Here is a 21,349-nt window from a genome sequence, read left to right as displayed (position 1 = left end):
TTAGTTCTAAGAGTTTTTTGGTGGTCTCTTTAGGGTTGTCTATACGTAGTATCACGTTATCTGCAAATAATGACAGTTGTTACTTCTTCCTTCTTTGGATTTCTTTTCTTTCTTCTCTGATAGCTGTGGTTAGGAATTTCATACAATGCTGAATAAAAGTGGTCAGACTGGACACTCTTATCTGTTTCCAATCTTAGAGGAAATACTTTGAGCTTTTTATGGTTGAGTATTATGTTTGTTGTGGGCTTGTCATATTCTGTCTATTTGTTCTTCTTTTTTAGTTCCTTTAGGTGTAAGCTTAGTTTGTTTCTTTTAGAATTTTTTGTTTCTTTGTTTCCTGATGTAGGACTGTATCGCTATAAATGTCCTTCTTAGAACTGCATTTGCTGCATCCCATAGATTTTGGAACACTGTGTTTCTATTTTATTTTCATTTGTCTCAAGGTATTTTTTTTCTTTTTCTTTTTTTCTTTCAAGGTATTTAAAGTTTTCTCTTGATTTCTTCAGAGACCCATTGGTTGTTTAGTAGCATATCCTTTAGACTCCAGGTGTTTGCGCTTTTTCCAGTTTTTTTTTTTTTCCCTATAGTCATTTTCCTGTCTCATACCACTGTGGTAAAAAAGAGGCAAGTTATGATTTCAGTCTTCTTAAATTTATTGAGACTTGTTTTGTGGCCTAGCATGTGATCTATGCTGGAGAGTGTTCCATGTGTTCTTGAAAATAATGTGATTCTGCATGAAATGTTTTTGGATGGCATGTTCTATAGAAAATATCTGTTAAGTTGATCAGGTCTAAGGTGTCATTTAAGGTCAGTGTTTTCTTATTGATTTTCTGTCTGGATAATCTGTCCATTGATGTAAGTGCAGTGTTAAAGTCCCCCAGTCTTATTGTGTTACTGTCGGTTTCTTCCTTTATCTGTTAATATTTGCTTTATGTATTTAGGTGATCTTATGATGGGTGCATATATGTCTTGTATTGTCTTGGATTAACCCCTTTATCATTATGTAATGCCTTCTTTGTCTCTTTGTTTTGAAGTCTCTTTCATCTGAGGTAAGTATTGCTGCCTCAGCTTTCTTCCCATTTCCATTTGCATGGAATGACTTTTAATTCCCTCACTTTCAGTTTGTATATATCTGTAGATCTGTAGTGAGTCTCTTACAGGTGGCATATATACATATTTTATATATATATATTTTTTAATCCATCAGCCTGTATGTCTTTTGATAGTAGCATTTAGTGCACTTATATTTAAAGTAAGTGATAGGCTCTGGGTGGGAATGTAAATTGGTACAACCACTATGGAGATCAGAAGGGTTCCTTAAAAAAATAGAACTACCATATGACTCAGCAATCCCACTCCTGGGCATATACCCAGAGAAAACTATAAGTCAAAAAGATAAATGCATCCCAGTGTTCATTGCAGCACTATTTACAGTAGCCAAGAGATGGAAGCAAATTAATGTCCATGGACAGATGAATGGATAAAGAAGATGTGGTGCATATATACAGTGGAATATTACTCAGCCATAAAAAAGAATGAAATAATGCCATTTGCAGCAATGTGGATGGACCTAGAGATTATCCTACTAAGTGAAGTAAGCCAGACAAAGACACATATCATATGATATTGCTTATATGTAGAATCTAACAAAAAAAAGTGATACAAATGAACTTATATACAAATCAGAAATATGATACAAAAATGTGATGATACAAAAAGTGATACAAATGCACTTATATACAAATCAGAAATAGACCCACATAGACATAGAAAACAAACTTATGGTTACCAAGGGGAAAGAAGGGGCAGGGATACATTAGAAGTTTGGTATTAACATATGCACACTAAAGTAAGTGATAGGTATGGACTATTGCCATTTTGTTAATTGTTTTCTGGTTGTTTTGTAGTTCTTCTCTGTTCCTGAATTCTTTTGCTTTTCTCCCTTGTGATTTGATAACTGTATTTAGTGTTATGCTTGGATTCCTTTTTCTTTCTTTTTTGTGTAGCTATTATGGGTTTTTGGTTACCATGAGGTTCACATATAACTATATATGTGTGTGTGTGTCTATTTTAAGTTTAGATCTTTGGGGTTTGCATGCATTTTAACAGCCCTACCTTTTTAACCTCCTCTCCACATATGTTTATGTTTCTGGCATCACATTTTACATCTTTTTATTTCCTGTATCTTTTATCTATCCATTGTGTTTATACATAATGTTACTACTCTTTTTCTTTTAACCTTCCTACTTGCTTTATAAGTGGTTGACTCACTACATTTACTGTATGTGTACCTTTATCAGTGATATTTTTCTTTTTATAATTTTCTCATTTCTGTTTATGGCCTTTTTTTTTTTTTCTGCTTAGAGAAATTCCTTTAACATTTTTTGTAAGGCTGGTTTGGTGGTGATGAACTCTTTTTAGTGTTTGCTTGTCTATAAACTATCTCTCCTTCAATTCTGAATGATAACCTTGCTGGGTAAAGTAATCTTGGTTGTAGATATTTTTCTTTTCATCACTTTAATATATCTTGTCAGTCTGTTCTGATCTCCACAGTTTCTGCTGAAAAGTCAGTCTATAGTCTTATGGGAGTTCCCTTGCACATAACTTGTTGCTTTTCCCTTGCTGCTTTTAATATTCTCTCTTTGTCTTTAATTTTTGTCATTTTATTTACAGTGTGTCCTGGTGTGGACCTCTCTGGATTGATCTTTTTTGGGACTCTCTATACTTAATGGGCCTAGCTGTCAGTTTCCTTTCCCAGGTTAGGGAAGTTTTAACTATTATCTTTTCAAATAAGTCCTCTGCCCATTTCTCCCTTCTCTTTCTGAGACTGCTATAATGCATATGTTACTTCACTTGATGTTGTCCAAGAAGTCTTTTAAACTAGCCTCATTTTTTTTTTTTTTCTTTCCAGCTTGGGTGATTTTCACTATTCTGTTTTCCAGTTGGCTGATCCATTCTTCTGTATTATCTAATCTAATGTTGTTGATTCCTTTTAGTGCACTTTTTATTTCATTATTGTATTCTTTAGCTCTAATTGGTTCTTTTTTATGTTTTCTAAATCTTTGTTGAAATTCTCACTGTGTTCACCCATTCTTCTCCCCAGTTTGGTCAGCATCTTTGTAATCATTACCTTGAGCTCTTCATTGAGTAGGTTGCTTATCTCCACTTTGTTTAATTCATTTTCTGAGGTTTTTCTCTTTTTCTTTCATTGGGAACGTATTTTTCCATCTCCTCAATTTGTTTAACTCTCCATGTTTATTTCTATGTATTAGATAGGTGTGTTATGTCTCCAGATCTTGGATCATTGGCCTTATGTGGGATATGTTCTATGGGGCCCAGCAGAACATTCCTCTCTGGCCACCAGAGCTCCAGGGTTGTCCTCTATGTGGGCTGTGTGCATCCTTCTGCTGTGCTGGGGATGACTGCTGTGGGTGTGCTGGTTGGCAGGGGCTCCCCCCACCCCCCTAGCTGCAAGGCTCTGCCTCATGTGGTTGCTGAGGGTGCACTGGTGGGTGGGGCTGAACCCCACACTAATAGGCTTGAAGGAGGATTCTAAAATGGTATTTGCCACTGCTGGGTTAGCACAGTAGAACATGACCTCCAAAATGCCTGACACCAGCTTCTCTGTCCCCAGAGGGAGTTCCAGCTGCCTCCTCCCTCTCCAGGAGGCAAGATTAGCAAGTGGGTCTGACCTAGGTACCTTTCAACTAGTGCTTCTGCATTAGGACTTGGAGTGTGTGAGATTTTGTGTGTGCCATTTAAGAGTGGGGACTCTGTTTCCTATAGCCTTCTGACTCTCCTGAACGTAACCCCTGATAGTTTTCAAAAGGAGACATTCTGGGTCTGTCTTCCTTGTGCAGGAGCCCTCAGCTGCAGAGCCTAATGTTGGGCTCGGACCCCTTGCTCCTTGGGGAGGACCTCTGCTGTTGTGCTATCCCACCCATTTGTGGGTCATTGACCTGGGACTGTAGGTGCTGACTAGACCATGTCTCTGTCCCTCCTGCCCATCTCATTGTGACTTCATCTGAGCATCTTTTGTTGTGGAACACCTTTTCTGCTAGTCTTCAGGTGATTCTCATAGATAGTGGTAGGAAGTAAGTTAAGGCTCTTCCTACTCTGCCATCTTGATCCCACCCCTTCAGCCATTTCTTATGAAGGTCCATGTTTTTGCCTCCACTGATGTCCCTTCATGGTCTAAAACAGCTCTGTGCAGCCAGCACCTGACTCTTGGTGTTTTACTTCCCCAAACTTTCAGGCCCATGATCTTTTGAAAGTTCTTTTATATTTGTGTCCTTTCACGGTTTCAAGGTTTGATTGCTTTTTGATAACCTTTTATATTACCCTATAAGTTCCATGAGGACTGAGTATTAATTATGTGCTGTGAACTGTACTAAGTAATTTACAAGAGATTACCTCAGTTAGTTCTTTGAAGGACTTCATTAGGTAGCACTATTGTTATTTCTATTATACAGATGAGGAAAACTGAGAAGTAATATAACCTGTTAAGGCTTACATAGATATTAAGTGGTGGAATCAGGATTTGGAAGCAGACTGAATGACTATCACTAAAGGCTGTGCTCACTATCTGTTACATTATGTGGTATAGATATAACATACTGTTTTTATGTAATATTTTTTTAATTAATAAGGTAGATTTTAATTAATGTTTTTGAAACAAAAATTTTGTTTAAATGCTACCTGAACTATGCTTGTGCTCTGTGCCTATGACAAAGACTAGTATTTTATTAATTTTAGGTAGATTTTAGTCTCTCATAAACTTTATTGCTAAGGAATGGGATACCCCGTTATCAAGGATACTAGCTAAAATAATCTAGTATCTAGAAATCTTCTGGGGATGGGTGGAAGACAGTGTGTTTTTCAAGGAAGAGCTCCCAGTGTTTGACAGCTGCACCTGTTTCACAACCATGTCAAGACATCATTGAGGTTCTCTCCAAGGGGGATGTTGTGGTTGATAATGAGAGGGCTCTTAGCATCTCAAGGCAGACAAGGTAGATGAGTGCTGGTGTCTCTCCCTTATCCACAACTACTTCCTGGCTTTTGGGTTATTTTCTGGATGAATCCAGTAGCTGATTCTTCTGAGGCATATGAGACAGATGAGAAGAGATAGCACTCTTCTGATTTGTGTATTTTTCCTATACCACCAAGCAATTAATTCTTACACTACCTGCAGAATAGTGTCAGATCCCACAGGTTAAGGGTCCAGTCCTGCAACTATGCATTGCCCACCCTGACCCCAATCCCCAGACGCCAATGGCAAGTTCAGGTTGTCACCTATGCTTCTGACTGACTAGCTATAGATGGGAGGTTCCCACAACTCCCTCCTTGGGTTTGATTAATTGGCTAGAGCAACTTACAGAGCTCAAAGAAACATTGTACTTACTAGATTACTAGTTTATTATAAAAGGATACAACTCAGGAACAACCAGGTGGAAGAGATGGGTAGGGCAAGGCATCTGGGAATGGGTACAGAGTTTCCATGCTCTCTCAGGTTGTGAACAACCTCCACATGTTCACCAGTCCTGAAGCTATCCAAACCCTGTCATTGTGAGGTTTATGGAGACTTCATTACATCATTGGCCATTGGTGATTGAACTGATGAAGCTCCAGTCCCTGTCCCCTACCCAAACTGAAAGTTCCAACCCTCTAATCATATGGCTGGCTCCATTGGCAACCAGCCCCATCTTTTGGGGCTTTTTCGAAGCCACCTTATTAACTTAAACTCAGGTGTAGACAAAAGGGATGTGTTATGAATATCAAGACATATTTATCATTTTTAGGGCTTGGGAAATTCCAAGGGTTATTTGGAAGCCCTGTGCCAGAAATGGGAATGAAGACTAACTATATATTTCTTATTATAGATCATAATATCACAACTCTCAACCCCCAAAAACAAAGCATTATGAAAAATATGGCTTTATTTTAGTTCCAAGCAAGTGTTTCATAGGACTTTTATTCACAGAAGAATCAGGAACAAAAGTGTGTGTAGCCTATAGCAAGTTCCTCATATTTTCTTGTCCTTGTCTCTCCCCACCCCCCATCCCCCAGCTGACCCTATTTATATACAGTCTTCAGATCCTTAGGTCTAAAAACATTTACTAACCTTTTTTATGGCAGGTAGACATTTTTCTTAGACTTGAAGGTGCAAAGATGCGTTAAGTTGTAGGAAAAAACTCAAAGTCAGCAACTACTGATGGATGAAATAGAGACAGTTTATGTATATGTCATGATAAATGCTGAGTTAGAGGTATCTATAGGTACGGAGTGCTTTGGGGACACAAAAGGCACTTGATCTAATGTGGAAGTCTGATCTCTGGAAAGGTGGTACCTGGGATGAGTCTTGAGAGATGAGTGAGAGTTAACCAGGGAAGAAGCGCCTTTCGGGCAGAACAGAGAGCATAGGCAAAGCAGGCAAGAGGTCGTAATGGTTTGTGAGAAGAACTTCAGGAATGCTGGTGTTACAAGAACATAAAATACGGAGTTGGAAGTGTTGGAGATGAGATCAAAGAGATATGTTAGTGCTGCATTACCAAACGTCTTGTTTGCTTTGCTGGGAGTGGACTTTTTTTCTGTAGTTTTTGGAAAATTTATCTAGGGAAACCTGATAGTAAGAACTGTGTTTTGGATTAAATATTCTAACTCAAATATAGATAACGAGTAGGGACAGGAACACTATCTGCAAGAAGACCAGGTAGGTGTTAATTAACATAGTTTAGCTGGGAGACCTCAGGGCCCTAAATTATTGCAGTGAATTTGAAATCTAGAAATGGAAGTTTTGAAATACATTTTGGAGGCAGAAATCATAGGCAGGATGTCTAGATGTGGATGTTTAGGGAAAGGGAGCAGTTTGAAAGAATGGCAGGTTTCCCTGTCTTAGTTCATAGGCACATTCCTGTTTTTTTCTAGCTTTGTCGTCCTTCACACCTGCTGTCACCCCTCATGTCCATACAGTCACCAAGTCATGAATGATTTCCTGAATTGATACCTTTGTACTTATTCCTGTATTTTTTTTTTTAAATTCAGGCCTCAATTATTTCTTGGCTATACTTCCCCTCTCAAATGCTTCCTTCATTTTGCTACCAGAGGAATCTCACTTAAAATAAATCTGATCTTTCTCTGCCCCTCAACCTCCCTCCAAATAAAACTTTATGAATGATATAAAGCATGGGGTCTAGGGTCTAAAACTTATCAGGATGTGTAGAAATTTTATTCTTTGACAACCATAACTTACCTCCCAAATGGCCTTTTTGCACTTGGAAGTAGTTTAATCATTTTTGGTCCTGACCCATGTCAGGCACTGGTCCCCTTTGTCTGACTAATGCGTTTTATTGTCTTTGCTTTGCTTTGTCTCTCTCCCCCACTAGACTATGAGGGCCTTGAGCATAGACAGTATGTCTTGCTCATGTTTGTCCTTAGAGTGTTCAGTATTAATTGAATGAATAAATCAGGGTGTTTGTAGGAGAAAGGTAGCCTTTGTTAGATCATTCCCAGAGAAAAGCACTAAAGAAAAAAAATGTATAATAAAATACCCTGAACGAAAGCCCTGTGTAATGTGGGCAGACGCTGAACAAGTTGCAACAATCGAAGTCCCTGAAAGATATGCCTTTCACTGTATGTATTTTTGAACTAGCACAGTTGGGGCAAGTGAGCTGTGTCCTGGGAGTAACCTGTTGTTCGGAAAACAGGTACTCAGTGGCTCCTGATCTGGGTCAGATTATAACCAATAGCAGTCTGTTGCTTGAAGATTCTGTTTACTAGTTGGTAAGTTGTGTTATACTGATGGATTCAGGCTCTAACAAAGTAGTGCTGTAGGCTTATCCCTAATTCACACTGTAAAATCTGGTGTCTTAGTTCTGTGTTTAGAAAGTATGATAAAAATAAGTCACTTTTATAAAGTGACTGATTATATATGACATCTGTCTAGAACCAAATGAAGAAGAAAATATTCACAAAGAAGGCCTTATAGCTCCTTCTGGAAAAGTCTTAAAATGCCAGGTTTCTAGTCAGGCACCATAGTTGCCATGTACTGTCAAGTTAGCTGTTGATTTCTGTGTGCCCATAAAACAGAAGCACTTTTTAGTTCTGGCTTTCCACGTTAATCCAGTGACAGAGCTCTCAGGAAGAAGTGTCTGGCCCACTTGGTCATATTTGTTAGTTGTTATGACCTCTTGTCTACCAGCATCGTCAGATATACTAAGTAGTTTAAAAATTCTTCCCTATGATTAACCTAAATATCTCAAATTTAGTCTATTTCCTTCTGCTGTTTCCTCAACTGGTGGAACACCATGTGAAATACTCAGAGAACAGGTGGTCACCATGTGAAATACTCAGATTTTACAAGCAACTAAAAGAACTTGTAAATTATTTCCTTCACCTTAGATTTCCCTCCTCGTGCTCATCATGTGTTCGTCAGAATGCCAGGAGCATTCGAAAAATGTGATTCCGTGGAGGGTTGAAGGATCATTTGATGAGGAATGACAGAATCCTTATTCAACCAGCGCTGCTCTTTAGAGAGACATTTAGGGGCATCTGTGTGTGTGTTTCTTTTCTTTTTTTTTTTTTTTGCGGTACGCAGGCCTCTCACTGTTGTGGCCTCTCCCGTTGCGGAGCACAGGCTCCGGACGCGCAGGCTCAGCGGCCATGGCTCACGGGCCCAGCCGCTCCGCTGCATTTGGGATCTTCCCGGACCGGGGCACGAACCGGCAGACTCTCAACCACTGCACCACCAGGGAAGCCCTGTGCGTGTTTCTTTATGGGATTAAATTAGGGCTTTTTGAGTCTTAGGGTCTTAAATTTCACTTTTATGCTATTCTAAATTAATTTTACTCAGCTTAAATAAATTTATTGAACTTGTGGTTCAAGTTGGACTTGTGATAAGGAGAGAGAATATTTGGACTCTAGGAAAGAACAAATAGATAACCCCTATTCTTAGCCTTTGCATTGAAATGAACTTTCTAATTAACGCTAAGAGTATTGTTAATAATATACAAAAGAGATTAGGTTGGGCTAAAACTTTCCTTTTCACTTATTTGAAATGACCACAGTGAATGACCCAAAGGACATAAATAAGAATTAAGGTGAGGGAAAATTTAGAATCACAAATAATTGACAAACAGCACAGATGGCTACTCTTTTAATATAATTAACTGAAAGAAAATTGTATCCTTTGGCATAAATTTTAACTTCCTTTGAGAAAGTGTCTTTGGAAGTTTATTTAAATCTATGAAAATCAGAATACCTAAATATTTATATTGTTTGGCATGTTAATAGTTGGAAGAAAGAATAATACAAATCATGTTAATTAATTCTGAACTTTTTGTAGCCACAGTACTAAACGTTTAAGAATTATTTTTGCTAATTGTATTTGGTAAATTCCCTAATAAAGAATAATCCTATTTCTTAAGTCAAGCTCTGTATACACTTGGTGGAAATTTTTATTTTAGCTTCTCTTCATTGTTCATTTTCACAACTTGGTGGTTTTAAGTCTCAAAGCTGGACTAAGATCATCATTAAAAACATTTATTAACTATTTCTTGAGAAATAGTGAATCACTCCGTGCCTAGGAGTTAAGCCCACCTTTTACTAACCAAAATCTTTTTTGTTTTTCTCTGTTATTCTTTGATAAATAAGAACGAATTAAGCATTGTTTGTGACTATTTTGAATTTTAGCATGATTGCATTCCAGTGAAAATAAAAGATTTTTCAGTTATCCACACTTCTAGTCTTACAATCTGAAGAAGTGTCTAAATGTATTCTGACAAATATTCCTTCACAGAATTTAACAGGATTAGGTTTGACCAGCCCTCCCTTATAACCAGCATCGTTATAAACAGTCTACACTTCAGGGACCTGTAGGAGTGATAACTTTGGTAACGTCACTAGAGGCAAGACAGTGACTCTAGACTACACAGACTACATCTCACAAGTGTTCTCATCATGTTTATATGACGAAACGGAGAGACTTCTTGTTTATAAAGCAAAAGTGATATGTAGCTGTCTAAACTTCAGGCACAAACAGCACTGAATGCTGAACTAGCACAGTAGAGTAAAAAAAAAAAAAAATAAGTGTATTTTTGTGAATGAAAATTGAGATTTGTTCTTAAGTTTGTGGCTTAAGTTGTGTGGCTTGAAAGTAGCCAACTGGTACCAATACCATCCAGCCTCCACATTTAACTACCAAGTTGACAGTTTTCAGTGCTGGCAACCTTTGATGCTTTGTCTCATTCCTTTAAGCTTTTCATTGTTCTTAGCAGTTAGTGTGACATTTTGAGGATTGGAGTCTAAAACCCCAAACTAAATAAGACCAAGGAGTAGCTAAGATTGTATCAATACTTGCTGAAAGTGAAAGAGTAGTTATTTCTTACTAATCCCTACCTTACTGACTGTCGATATTTATCTTTTTGTATCAGGGGTTGTTTGCCAACTGGCAGGGCCACACCACCAATGGCCATCCCTCTGAGGTATTTCTTATGGTGGGTGTACCTAGGAAAAGCTTATGTACAGCAATGCCAGAGAAATAACCGTGTTTGTGCTTTAAGCAGTTAACTACTTTATACTCTACTTGCTTCCATAATGTTTAAGCTGAAGTCATTGAATCCAACTATTAGGTGACAGATAAGATGAACAAGGCCCTAGAGTTGTTAACATGTCCAAGGTAATACGCTTGGTGATAAAATCCAGAGAATAGCTATGACTGTGTGACAGTGTTTACAGAATTGGCTGATTATAATGCATTTGGTCAGCAGTTACACATTGAGCCTTTTTTCATGTGGGAAATACCATGTTAGCTAACAGTCTAGTCCAAGATTTCTCAACCTCCACACTATTAACATGTTGGGCTGAATAAATCAATCAGAATCAATTTCTCTGTCTCTCTCTCTCTCTCTCTCACACACACACACACACATGCACACGCACACACACATGCACACGCACACACACACACACATTCTCTCCTTCTCTTTCCTGTCATCTTTATCCTGGGAAGCCCTTCAGTCTGTCTGTAGAAATTAGACTTAAACAGAAATACCTGCAATGATAACTTGTTCTCATAAAGAGAGGTTAACCTCTGAGGTTAACCTAATGTTGAAAGTCAAGGAAGGAAGGGCAGAGGAATTGAGCAGAAAGGGCATTCTGCAGTACAAGATCAGAGCATGTTCTTCCCTGTGGGAGAAAAGGTTGAAGGAGGAGCACCAGACATTTTTGGAAGGCTTCTGGAAGCTGGCCCCCCAATGCTTCTGCTCATATTCTGTGAACAAAACTTACTCACGTGACACATCTCCTTGCTTGGAGATTGGGAAATGCAATCTTTATTCTCGGCGGCTGTGTGCCCTGCTACAATTTAGGGGTTCTATTACTGTGGAAAAGGATGGCACTCTGCCAAAAAAGGCTTTTGATAAAAGCAGAAATAAAGAATTCCATGAGCTTATACACAGGAGAGGGCTGTTCCAAGCTTTGGCTCAAGTGAGTAATTCTTTGATATTGACCAAGGCACTTCAACCCTTTGGAGGATGGGGGTCATTTTCCTTTAAAATGTTAAAACTAAGCAGTTGTGCTATTTATGCTGATGTTGAGAAAGGTCTTGTGTTTTAGTCTGGACTCCACCCTTTTGCTGATTGAGTGGACTATAGTTAATTTCCATGAACCTCATTTTTCCACTGTATAACATGGGAATCATGATAACACATTATTTATTTCCTATTTATAAACGTGATCTTCTTGAAAGCCTATGATATTGAATGTACAAAATTGGCTCAAGAGAACAAGTTTGTGAATGAGTCTGCAAATTCCTTGAAAATGTTATACTTTTATTACCAAAAATCATAAAGATAGCAAACTCAGCAAGATAAAATCTTAAATCCATATCTCAGGAATGTGTGTATTGGTATTAGGCCCAGTTTATGCCCTTCCCAGGCCCTTAGGGTTTGCTCAGAAGATAACTGTGGCCTAGGGTTGTCACTTCTTATTCCTCACACATGATCAGGGCCTGGCTCCAGCCAGGCCCCCATCACCCTGCTTCAGTGGGAGTTGCAGCAGCTGTGGTGCACAGGCTCAGTGGCCCATTGGCTGTTGCTCATTACATATGGACTCTTGATAGAGTACGAGGGTGGACCCTGGGCTCTGGCCTCTCCCACAACTACTGGAGGGCCAGATGACAATCTGAAAGAACTCAGGAGAGTTCCTGTCCCATGGAGCAAATGTTGACCACTTATGGGAGAAACTGGCAGATAAATCCTTGCTTACCCAATGGAAATGTCCTGAGGTGTGTTGGTTTTGTAAAACCTGAATGGATATGTATCTTATTGCCTGAGCAACTGGCTGTTTTTCCTCCTGTTTCTGTGGTTCATTCAGTAATAAACACTTGTATCTTCTTTCCTCCTTTCCTGTCTGTTCTCTTTTTCTCTACTGTTGCTCCACAAGGTTGTATGCTAGTTGTAGCAGGCAACAACTTTGCCTCAGGCTCTGTTTTCTAGGAACTTTGGATTAAAAAAAGTATAATATTAATATAATATGAAAAATTAATTTCCACTCGCTGTGGCTTTCACTTTGGGAGTTAAGGAAAAACACCTCTCTCTGTCTCAGTCAGATGCAGTACTTATCATGAGCATTCTCTGTCATGGTGTCAGTCTTTTGTCCCCATGTTTGTTGTCCTTCCATGTTATCAATAGTTTTTGAATTTTGTGACTGAGATTTTTATTTTATTCTCCAAGTCCTCTGTCATCCAAGAAGAAGAGAAATTTGAATGTCGGGCATGAAGAAAAGCTTTGGATTACTTTTAATTAGGAAATCCCTAAACTCACTCAGGGTAATTTTCCAAACATCCTGCCTGGAGTGTGCAGAGTTGTGTAACTTTAGGTTTATCCATGATGTCATGCCAGAGCCCATAAGATTATAGCCACTCCAGACGCTATCCACCCTCCTGATCGCAATCTTCTGTCTTTACACAGTCCACAAGAGGATTGATTAACAATCAAAAATCTTCGAAAACGTTCAGTAGCATTCTCTATCTCTCCTAAAGTCTAAAGTAGCATTATAAGTACCTCCTCTGCTTCCTGCTCCTTTTGTCTGTCTTCTTTCTTCCCATTTTCCTCATTTCATCCATTTATTCCCTTTAATGTTTTTCAGTGCTATAATTTTCCCTATAAGCATTGATTCTGCTGTATCCAGAAATTTTAATGTTTAATTTTCATTTAGTTAAAAATGTTTTTAATCTCTCTTCAGATTTCCTCTTTAACCTATGTGTCATTTAGAAGTGTGTTGTTTAATCTGAGTATTTTGTGATTTTCCAGCTATCTTTATGTTGTTGATTTCCAACTTAATTCCACTGTGCTCTGAGAATGATTTCTGTTCTTTTAAATTTGCTAAGATGTGTTTTATGGCCCAGAATGTAGTCTGTGTTGGTGAACATTCCATGCAAGCTTGAGAAGAATGTATAATAATAGTACAGTACGATAGTACAGTAAAACTTTTGAGACCTTGTGTGTTTGTAAATAGTTTTATTCTACCCTCAATCTAGATTGACAATTTGGATATAGAAATCTAGGTCGGAATTCATTATTCCTGAGAATTTTGAAGGCACTGCACCTTTGTTTTACAACTTCCTGTGTTGTTGCTGTGGGTTCATTATTGATTTCTGATGATTTTTATTTGACCTCTGTTTTTAGGCTTTGATTTTATTCATGGTTTTGTAATATTTTCTCATTTATTGTGCCTTGTATATATTGTGTCATTTCAATATGGATATTTTCTTATCAGTTCTGGAAATTTTCATGAATTATTTTTTTGGTCATTCCCTCCCTACATTTTTTTCTTTCAGTAGTTCTGTTAGTCAGATGTTGGGTTTCATGATTAAGCTTCTAATTTTTCTTATCTTTTCTCATCTATTTTCCTTTTTAGTTCACAGCTCTCTTGTTTTATTCATTTACTTATACTGCATTCACATTTTCATATTTAAATAGCAACCATTCTCATAAGTTCAATGTGTATATTTTTGTCTTATGTTCTTAACAAAATTGGTATTATTTTTCTATGCATGGCTCTTTAATTTACATAAATGATTTTGTGATATTTATCTATTTTGTGCTTTCTGGTTTTCACTCAAAATTGTGTTTTAAGATCCATCCACATGTAATATTTACTTCATGCCTACCAGTTCACGGTATGCTTCTAATTCATTTATGTCCACCAATAAATACCCTGGCTATCTTCCTGTTTTCACAAATCCTCATTTGTGTTTCCTTATGGACTTTTCTGTGAGGATCTTTTTGGGATGTACACCAGAAGCTGTTTTTTAGGGCACACATATATGCCACTTAGAAATGTTGAATTTCTCTTTGGAAAGGCTGTACTTCTCTACAATCACACCATATAGAAGGGTTCCTGTGTCTCCAAATTCACTCAACGTGTAGTGTTATTCAGCTTTCTAACTCTTGCCAATCAATAGCTGATAGATATAATGTGATATCTTAATATTTTAATTTGCTTTTCTCTTAAGTACTAATAAGTTTGAAAAGTTCTTTATATGTTTGTTACTCTTTTGGCTTTCTTTTGTGTTTCCTTCATATCCTTCACATATATTTTTATCTGTTTTTCTATCTTTCCGATTTGTAAGAGTTCATTATAGAGGCAAATATGAAACCTCTGGCTCCTGTGAATCTGATCACCTGGATGTGGTAGTGGTGAGATAATTGGAATGGGGCAGATATAATGGATTGTGCTGGTGCAACTACCCAGGAAGGAGCCCTTTTGGAGTGTCTGTATTTCAGCAGATTAAGGAGGAGGGACTTGGTGGGGAATGGCTTGGGAGACTGGGAATGGTTGGGTGCAGTTACCCAGAGGCAGGACATTGCTGTGAAAGCTATACTAGGATTCTCAACAACCTGGGTTTCTGGACCTCAGGAAACTCCTGTGTGGGTAGCAAGTGTATGGAATATCCAAGCATCTGGCCCTTCTCAGACTTAGAAATGGTAGTGTCACCCTAGGCTGCTGTTCTGAGCAGTGAGGAAGTCCCACTATCAGAGGAGAAAGAAGTCTAGCCGGGATTGGTAGTTAGAGCTATATCTTTTCCTCTCAATGCCTAGCATGGTGCCAGTTTATAAGAATTACACATTTTTCTGGAATAGAAATTTAGCTATCAGTATTTATTATTACTCTTTGTATTACTATTTCTACTACTATGCATTCACACGAAGGATTTTCAAAATATATGTATAATGCTTATTTAGCTGATGGTTATGCTAACATGTTGACTTAAATAGTTGCATGGGAAATTTTGCAATATCCTGAGTGGCAATTATAACCTTGAAGTTGTCTTAAAATTCAGATGCATAAATCCTAAATATGTGCTCCATTTAAAAAAAAAGGAATATAGAAAATACTTTTTCATTTCCTCTATTTAAAAAAATTTTGATCATGGTAACATTAAAATAAAGGTTGCTAAGACAGCTGTTTAAACAAAGCTTTGCGTTAATCTTTTATAGAAAAAAATGCAATTAGATAAAGCTTTGAGAATTTCTCTTTGTGATTTTCTAAATGTTGTGGTAGAGTCTATTTTTCACGTTTGGTACCCTCTTGTGGTCAATGCAAGACATTGATTAGGCCTTGATTTTAACAGTTGTGTATAATTTAACACTTTTTATTTATGTGAGAGACCTATAGTTTATATGAATATTTGACTTTTTTGTCATATACAACAACTTTAAGAGTAAGACTGACACTTGGAGTTTTCTTCCTGTTCCTTACTTCAGGGTATGCAGTGAAGGTGTGGCATGACCACAGTTGCTAATCTTAGAAGCTAAGCGATAATGTGCTCAGAGTAAATACAGTGTAGCTTGGAACACAGATTGAAGACCTTGAACTTATCTTACACTTTTGCAACTGTAATTGGGTTTGGGGATTAATTTGCCATTTTTGATGGTATATTTTAAGATTTTATAACACACACACACATACAAACATATATTATACATATATATGATTTCATTTTACATGATTACCTAGTTCAAATGCACTTACTGTGGGTTTATAGAAAATGTCATACCATTGTGACATAGTCTCCCTTTCTTTGAGTCATGGTATGATAATAAGAAGACATCGATCACATACAGTGTTTAGTAAAGATTTGTGTGTTATTTTCCCTTCCTTCTGCAGCACTGGTTTCAGAGAAAATTCTTCACTTGATATCCACGACAAGTAACACAAAGAACAGGAGGTAGCTGTGTAGTATTAAGTTACTAAGGCCAAATAAGACTTGACTTACAGGAGCAGTAAATCACGGCTTTTGGGGGGAGATGTGAGTTGCAAGAAGTGCTCTTGGCTTTCAAGAACATGCTTCCTTAGATTATAGCTGTCCTTCACGTATCCTACTCTTTCAACTCAGCTCTTTAATTTTATGCTAGAACTGAGTGTGTTTTTGTTGTCTACATCATGGGACCCTTTGAGTAAATCCTTTTCCCGGGCCTGGTGGTGTGAAGGGCCAGGGTTTGAATAAGAGTCCAGGAAGTGCTTCTGGGAACGATTTTTGTATTGCCAGGAATGCTGATGTGTTGGCACGGAATTAACATTTCCCAAAACACCATCAAACACGGACTGAAAAACAAAGATGCAAGTGTAGTCACCACAGCTGTGTTCTCTTTTCCCCCAAATAGTTTCTTCTCTGCACAGTGAGAAATTTTAAGCCCCCTATTGTAAGATGAAAGTGGGTCAGTTTTGTATACTACACTGTAAGGCAGCTGGTTGCCCCCAGTATTCATGTATCACTGGGATTGAGTTAAGGCCATTTGTGCAGAATTGTCCCTTATATCATGGATATTGGTTTTTTTGATCAAATGGAATGTTTGTGAGGGACTGTGGTGCCGTGTTATAAGAGGAATAATTTCACTTGTTCATTAGATATTTATTGAGCACTCTCTCAAATTTTCAGTTTTAAGGATGAGAAGATACATGCATAAATTTCCCTGCTACAATGTAGGACATGAACACCATAAGAAACTCATATAAAGCTATATGAGCATCCAAAGGGAGAGAGAGTTGATGGAGGGGACATGTGAATGAGGTCTGTTTAAGCTGGATGCTAAGAGTAGATCTAACTTGAATATGTGGTTGTTGGAAAAAGTAAGCATTTGTATCAGAGAGGAGGTGGTCTGCAGAGAACAGAGAATAGGAGCTCAAAAGGGCTAACGACAGAGGGCTTCCCTGGTGGCGCAGTGGTTGAGAGTCCGCCTGCCGATTCAGGGGACACGGGTTCGTGCCCCGGTCCGGAGAGATCCCACATGCCGTGGAGTGGCTGGGCCGCTGAGCCTGCGCGTCCGGAGCCTGTGCTCCGTAACAGGAGAGGCCACTACAGTGAGAGGCCCGCGTACCGCAAAAAATAAATAAATAAACAAAGGGCTAATGAGAGAGACTTTTGGAGAAATTGCTTGGGCAGGTCAGTTGTGGGCATGAAATGCCAGATTAAAGAGTAACGTCCACTGAGCTAACGATGGAATGTTCACCCAGGTATCTCTTTCAACCGTGGACAGGAGAAGCTCCTCCCATTCTGAACCTTAGACTTCTCTGCTTTCTTGCTTACAGGTGCTCCTGTACATTTTGTACATTACAGGTGCTCCTGTACATTTTGTTGTGTGAGTTCCTCTACATTTAGAGGAACAATGGTTTTTCTTCTTCAATTTGTTAATATGGTATATCACATTGATTGATTTGCGTATGTTGAAGAATCCTTGCATCCTTAGGATAAGTCCCACTTGATCATGGTGTGTGATCCTTTTAATGTGTTGTTGGATTTTGTTTGCTAGTATTTTGTTGAGGATTTTTGCATCTATATTCATCAGTGATATTGGTCTGTAGTTTTCTTTTTTTGTAGTATCTTTGTCTGATTTTGGTATCAGGTGGTGGTGGCCTCATAGAATGAGTTTGGGAACGTTCCTTCCTCTGCAAGTTTTGGAAGAGTTTGAGAAGGATGGGTGTTAGCTCTTTTCTAAATGTTTGATAGAATTCCCCTGTGAAGCCATCTGGTCCTGGACTTTTGTTTGTTGGAAGATTTTTAATCACAGTTTGAATTTCATTACTTGTGATTGGTCTTCATATTTTCTATTTCTTCCTGGTTCAGTCTTGAAAGGTTATACCTGTGTAAGAATTTGTCCATTTCTTCCAGGTTGTCCATTTTATTGGCATACAGTTGCTTGTAGTAGTCTCTTAGGATGCTTTGTATTTCTGCGGTGTCTGTTGTAACTTCTTTTTCATTTCTAATTTTATTGATTTGAGTCCTCTCCCTCTTTTTCTTCATGAGTCTGGCTAACGGTTTATCAATTTTGTTTATCTTCTCAAAGAACCAGCTTTTACTTTTATTGATCTTTGCTATTGTTTTCTTTGTTTCTATTTCATTTATTTGTGCTCTGATCTTTATGATTTCTTTCCTTCTGCTAACTTTGGGTTTTGTTTGTTCTTCTTTCTCTAGTTCCTTTAGGTGTAAGGTTAGATTGTTTATTTGAGATGTTTCTTATTTCTTGAGTTAGGCTTGTATAGCTATAAACTTCCCTCTTAGAACTGCTTTTGCTGCACCCCATAGGTTTTGGATCATTGTGTTTTCACTGTCATTTGTCTGTAGGTATTTTTTGATTTCCTCTTTGATTTCTTCAGTGATCTTTTGGTTATTTAGTAATGTATTGTTTAGCCTCCATGTGTTTGTGCTTTTTACGCTCTTTTCCCTCTAATTCATTTCTAATCTCAAGCATTGTGGTCAGAAAAGATGCTTGATATGCTTTCAATTTTTTTTAATTTACTGAGGTTTGATTTGTGACCCAAGATGTGATCTATCCTGGAGAATGTTCTGTGCGCACTTGAGAAGAAAGTGTAATCTGCTGTTTTTGGATGGAATGTCCTATAAATATCAATTAAATCTATCTGGTCTATTGTGTCATTTAAAGCTTGTGTTTCCTTATCAATTTTCTGTTTGGATGATCTGTCCATTGGTATAAGTGAGGTGTTAAAGTCCCACACTACTATTGTGTTACTGTTGATTTCCTCTTTTATAGCTGCTAGCAGTTGCCTTACGTATTGAGGTACTCCTATGTCGTGTGCATATATATTTATAATTGTTATATCTTCTTCTTGGTTTGATCCCTTGATCATTATGTAGTGTCCTTACTTGTCTCTTGTAACATTGTTTATTTTAAAGTCTATTTTATCTGATAATGAGTATAGCTACTTCAGCTTTCTTTTGATTTCCATTTGCATGGAATATCTTTTTCCATCCCCTCACTTTTAGTCTGTATATGTCCCTAGGTCTGAAGTGGGTCTCTTGTAGACAGCATATATATGGGTCTTGTTTTTGTATCCATTCAGCAAGCCTGTGTCTTTTGGTTGGATCATTTAATCCATTCATGTTTAAGGTAATTATTGATATGTATGTTCCTATGACCCTTTTCTTAATTATTTTGGGGTTGTTTTTGTAGGTCCTTTTCTTCTCTTGTGTTTCCCACAAAGAATTTCCTTTCGCATTTGTTGTAGAGCTGGTTTGGTGGTGCTGAATTCTCTTAGCTTTTGCTTGTCTGTAAAGCTTTTGATTTCTCCTTCGAATCTGAATGAGATCCTTGCCAGGTAGAGTAATCTTGGTTGTAGGATTTTCCCTTTCATCACTTTAAGTATATCATGCCACTCCCTCCTGGCTTGTAGAGTTTCTGCTGGGAAATCACCTGTTAACCTTATGGGAATTCCCTTGTATGTTATTTGTCGTTTTTCCCTCGCTGCTTTCAATAATTTTTCTTTGTCTTTAATTTTTGCCAATTTGATTAATATGTGTCTCAGCCTGTTTTTCCTTGCGTTTATCCTGTATGGGACTCACTGTGCTTCCTGGACTTGGGTGCCTATTTCCTTTCCCGTGTTATGGAAGTTTTTGACTATAATCTCTTCAAATATTTTCTCTAGTCCTTTCTCTCTTCTCCTTCTGGGACCGCTATAATGTGAATGTTGTTGCATTTAATGTTGTCCCAGAGGTCTCTTAGGCTGTCTTCATTTCTTTTCATTCTTTTTTCTTTATTCTGTTCCACAGCAGTGAATCCCACCATTCTGTCTTCCAGGTCACTTATCCGTTCTTCTGCCTCAGTTATTCTGCTATTGATTCCTTCTAGTGTAGTTATCGTTTCAGTTATTGTATTGTTCATCTCTGTTTGTTCTTTAATTCGTCTAGATCTTTGTTAAACATTTCTTGCATCTTCTCGATCTTTGCCTCCATTCTTTTTCCGAGGTCCTGGATCATCTTCACCATCATTATTCTGAATTCTTTTTCTGGAAGGTTGCCTATCTCCACTTCATTTAGTTGTTTTTCTGGGGGTTTATCTTGTTCCTTCATCTGGTACATAGCCCTCTGCCTTTTCATCTTGTCTATCTTTCTATGAATGTGGTTTTTCTTCCACAGGCTGCAGGATTGTAATTCTTCTTGCTTCTGCTGTCTGCCCTCTGGTGGATGAGGCTATCTAAGAGGCTTGTGTAAGTTTCCTGATGGGAGGGACTGGTGGTGGGTAGAGCTGACTGTTGCTCTGGTGGGCAGAGCTCAGTAAGAGGCATCTTTTTTGTGGCTGGGAAATATTATGATTCCTTGAGAAGAGTGTGCAAGTGGTTCTCTAAACTGGTTGTATATTAACTCATCTGAATCACCAAAAAGCCTAAAAGAGGTGTTTTCTCTTGGTCCTATCCCAGGTCAGAATTTCTTGCTGAGAATCAGTTATAAAGTGTTCAAAGGGATTCTACTGTAGGCAGCCTGCCCCCTCCATACTATAGTTCCATGAACTGCTTTGAGATCAGAATACATACTCAAATGATTTTGTTTCACATCCTTCCTCCTACTCTACTTCATCAAGTTTTGCACATAGTTGAAGCTCACTAAATCTTTATTAAATAATTTCAGCGGATGTTTGATGGGGATGGTGGAAATCAAGGTTTTCTTGATTCCCTAATTTGAATGTTTTGTTGTTTTTTTGATCTCCTAGGATGGAAAGAAGAAATTTGACAAGGAGAGTGAAAAATACTATTCTATTCTTGACAAGCATTTAAATTTGTCTGCAAAGAAAAAGGAGTCTCATTTGCAGGAGGTAAGTTTTTCCAAATGAAATGTGGAAAGGGCATTAGCATTGTCCTGTGAAGTCCAAAGTTCGAAAAGTAGACATTATCTCAGAATCTGCTCCTCTTTAATAAAATAATGATAATAAGAATATTTAATTGAGCACTTACTACAGACAGGCACTGTGCTGAGCATTTTACATGCCTTGTGATATTTAATATTAACAGTTCTAAGAGAAAGATTAGTATTTCCTTCAATAATGAGAAAGAGTGAAAC

General features: G+C 37.9%; 1 protein-coding gene across 3 annotated transcripts in view; it reads left to right on the top strand.

Moving 5' to 3' along the window:
• The window catches only part of ARHGAP42 (Rho GTPase activating protein 42), a 282,644-nt gene that overhangs the window by 178,943 nt on the left and 82,352 nt on the right, over positions 1-21,349 (top strand). For all 3 annotated transcript variants that reach the window (XM_082845548.1, XM_082845547.1, XM_082845549.1), the window contains one exon: positions 21,003-21,104. In XM_082845548.1, coding sequence (XP_082701674.1) covers positions 21,003-21,104 — 102 coding nt within the window. The remainder of the gene's footprint in view (positions 1-21,002; positions 21,105-21,349) is intronic.

The sequence above is a fragment of the Leucopleurus acutus genome, assembly GCF_964270905.1.
Source record: "Leucopleurus acutus genome assembly, chromosome: 8".
NCBI classification, from domain to species: Eukaryota; Metazoa; Chordata; class Mammalia; order Artiodactyla; family Delphinidae; genus Leucopleurus; species Leucopleurus acutus.
This window is presented reverse-complemented; position numbering and strand designations above follow the sequence as displayed.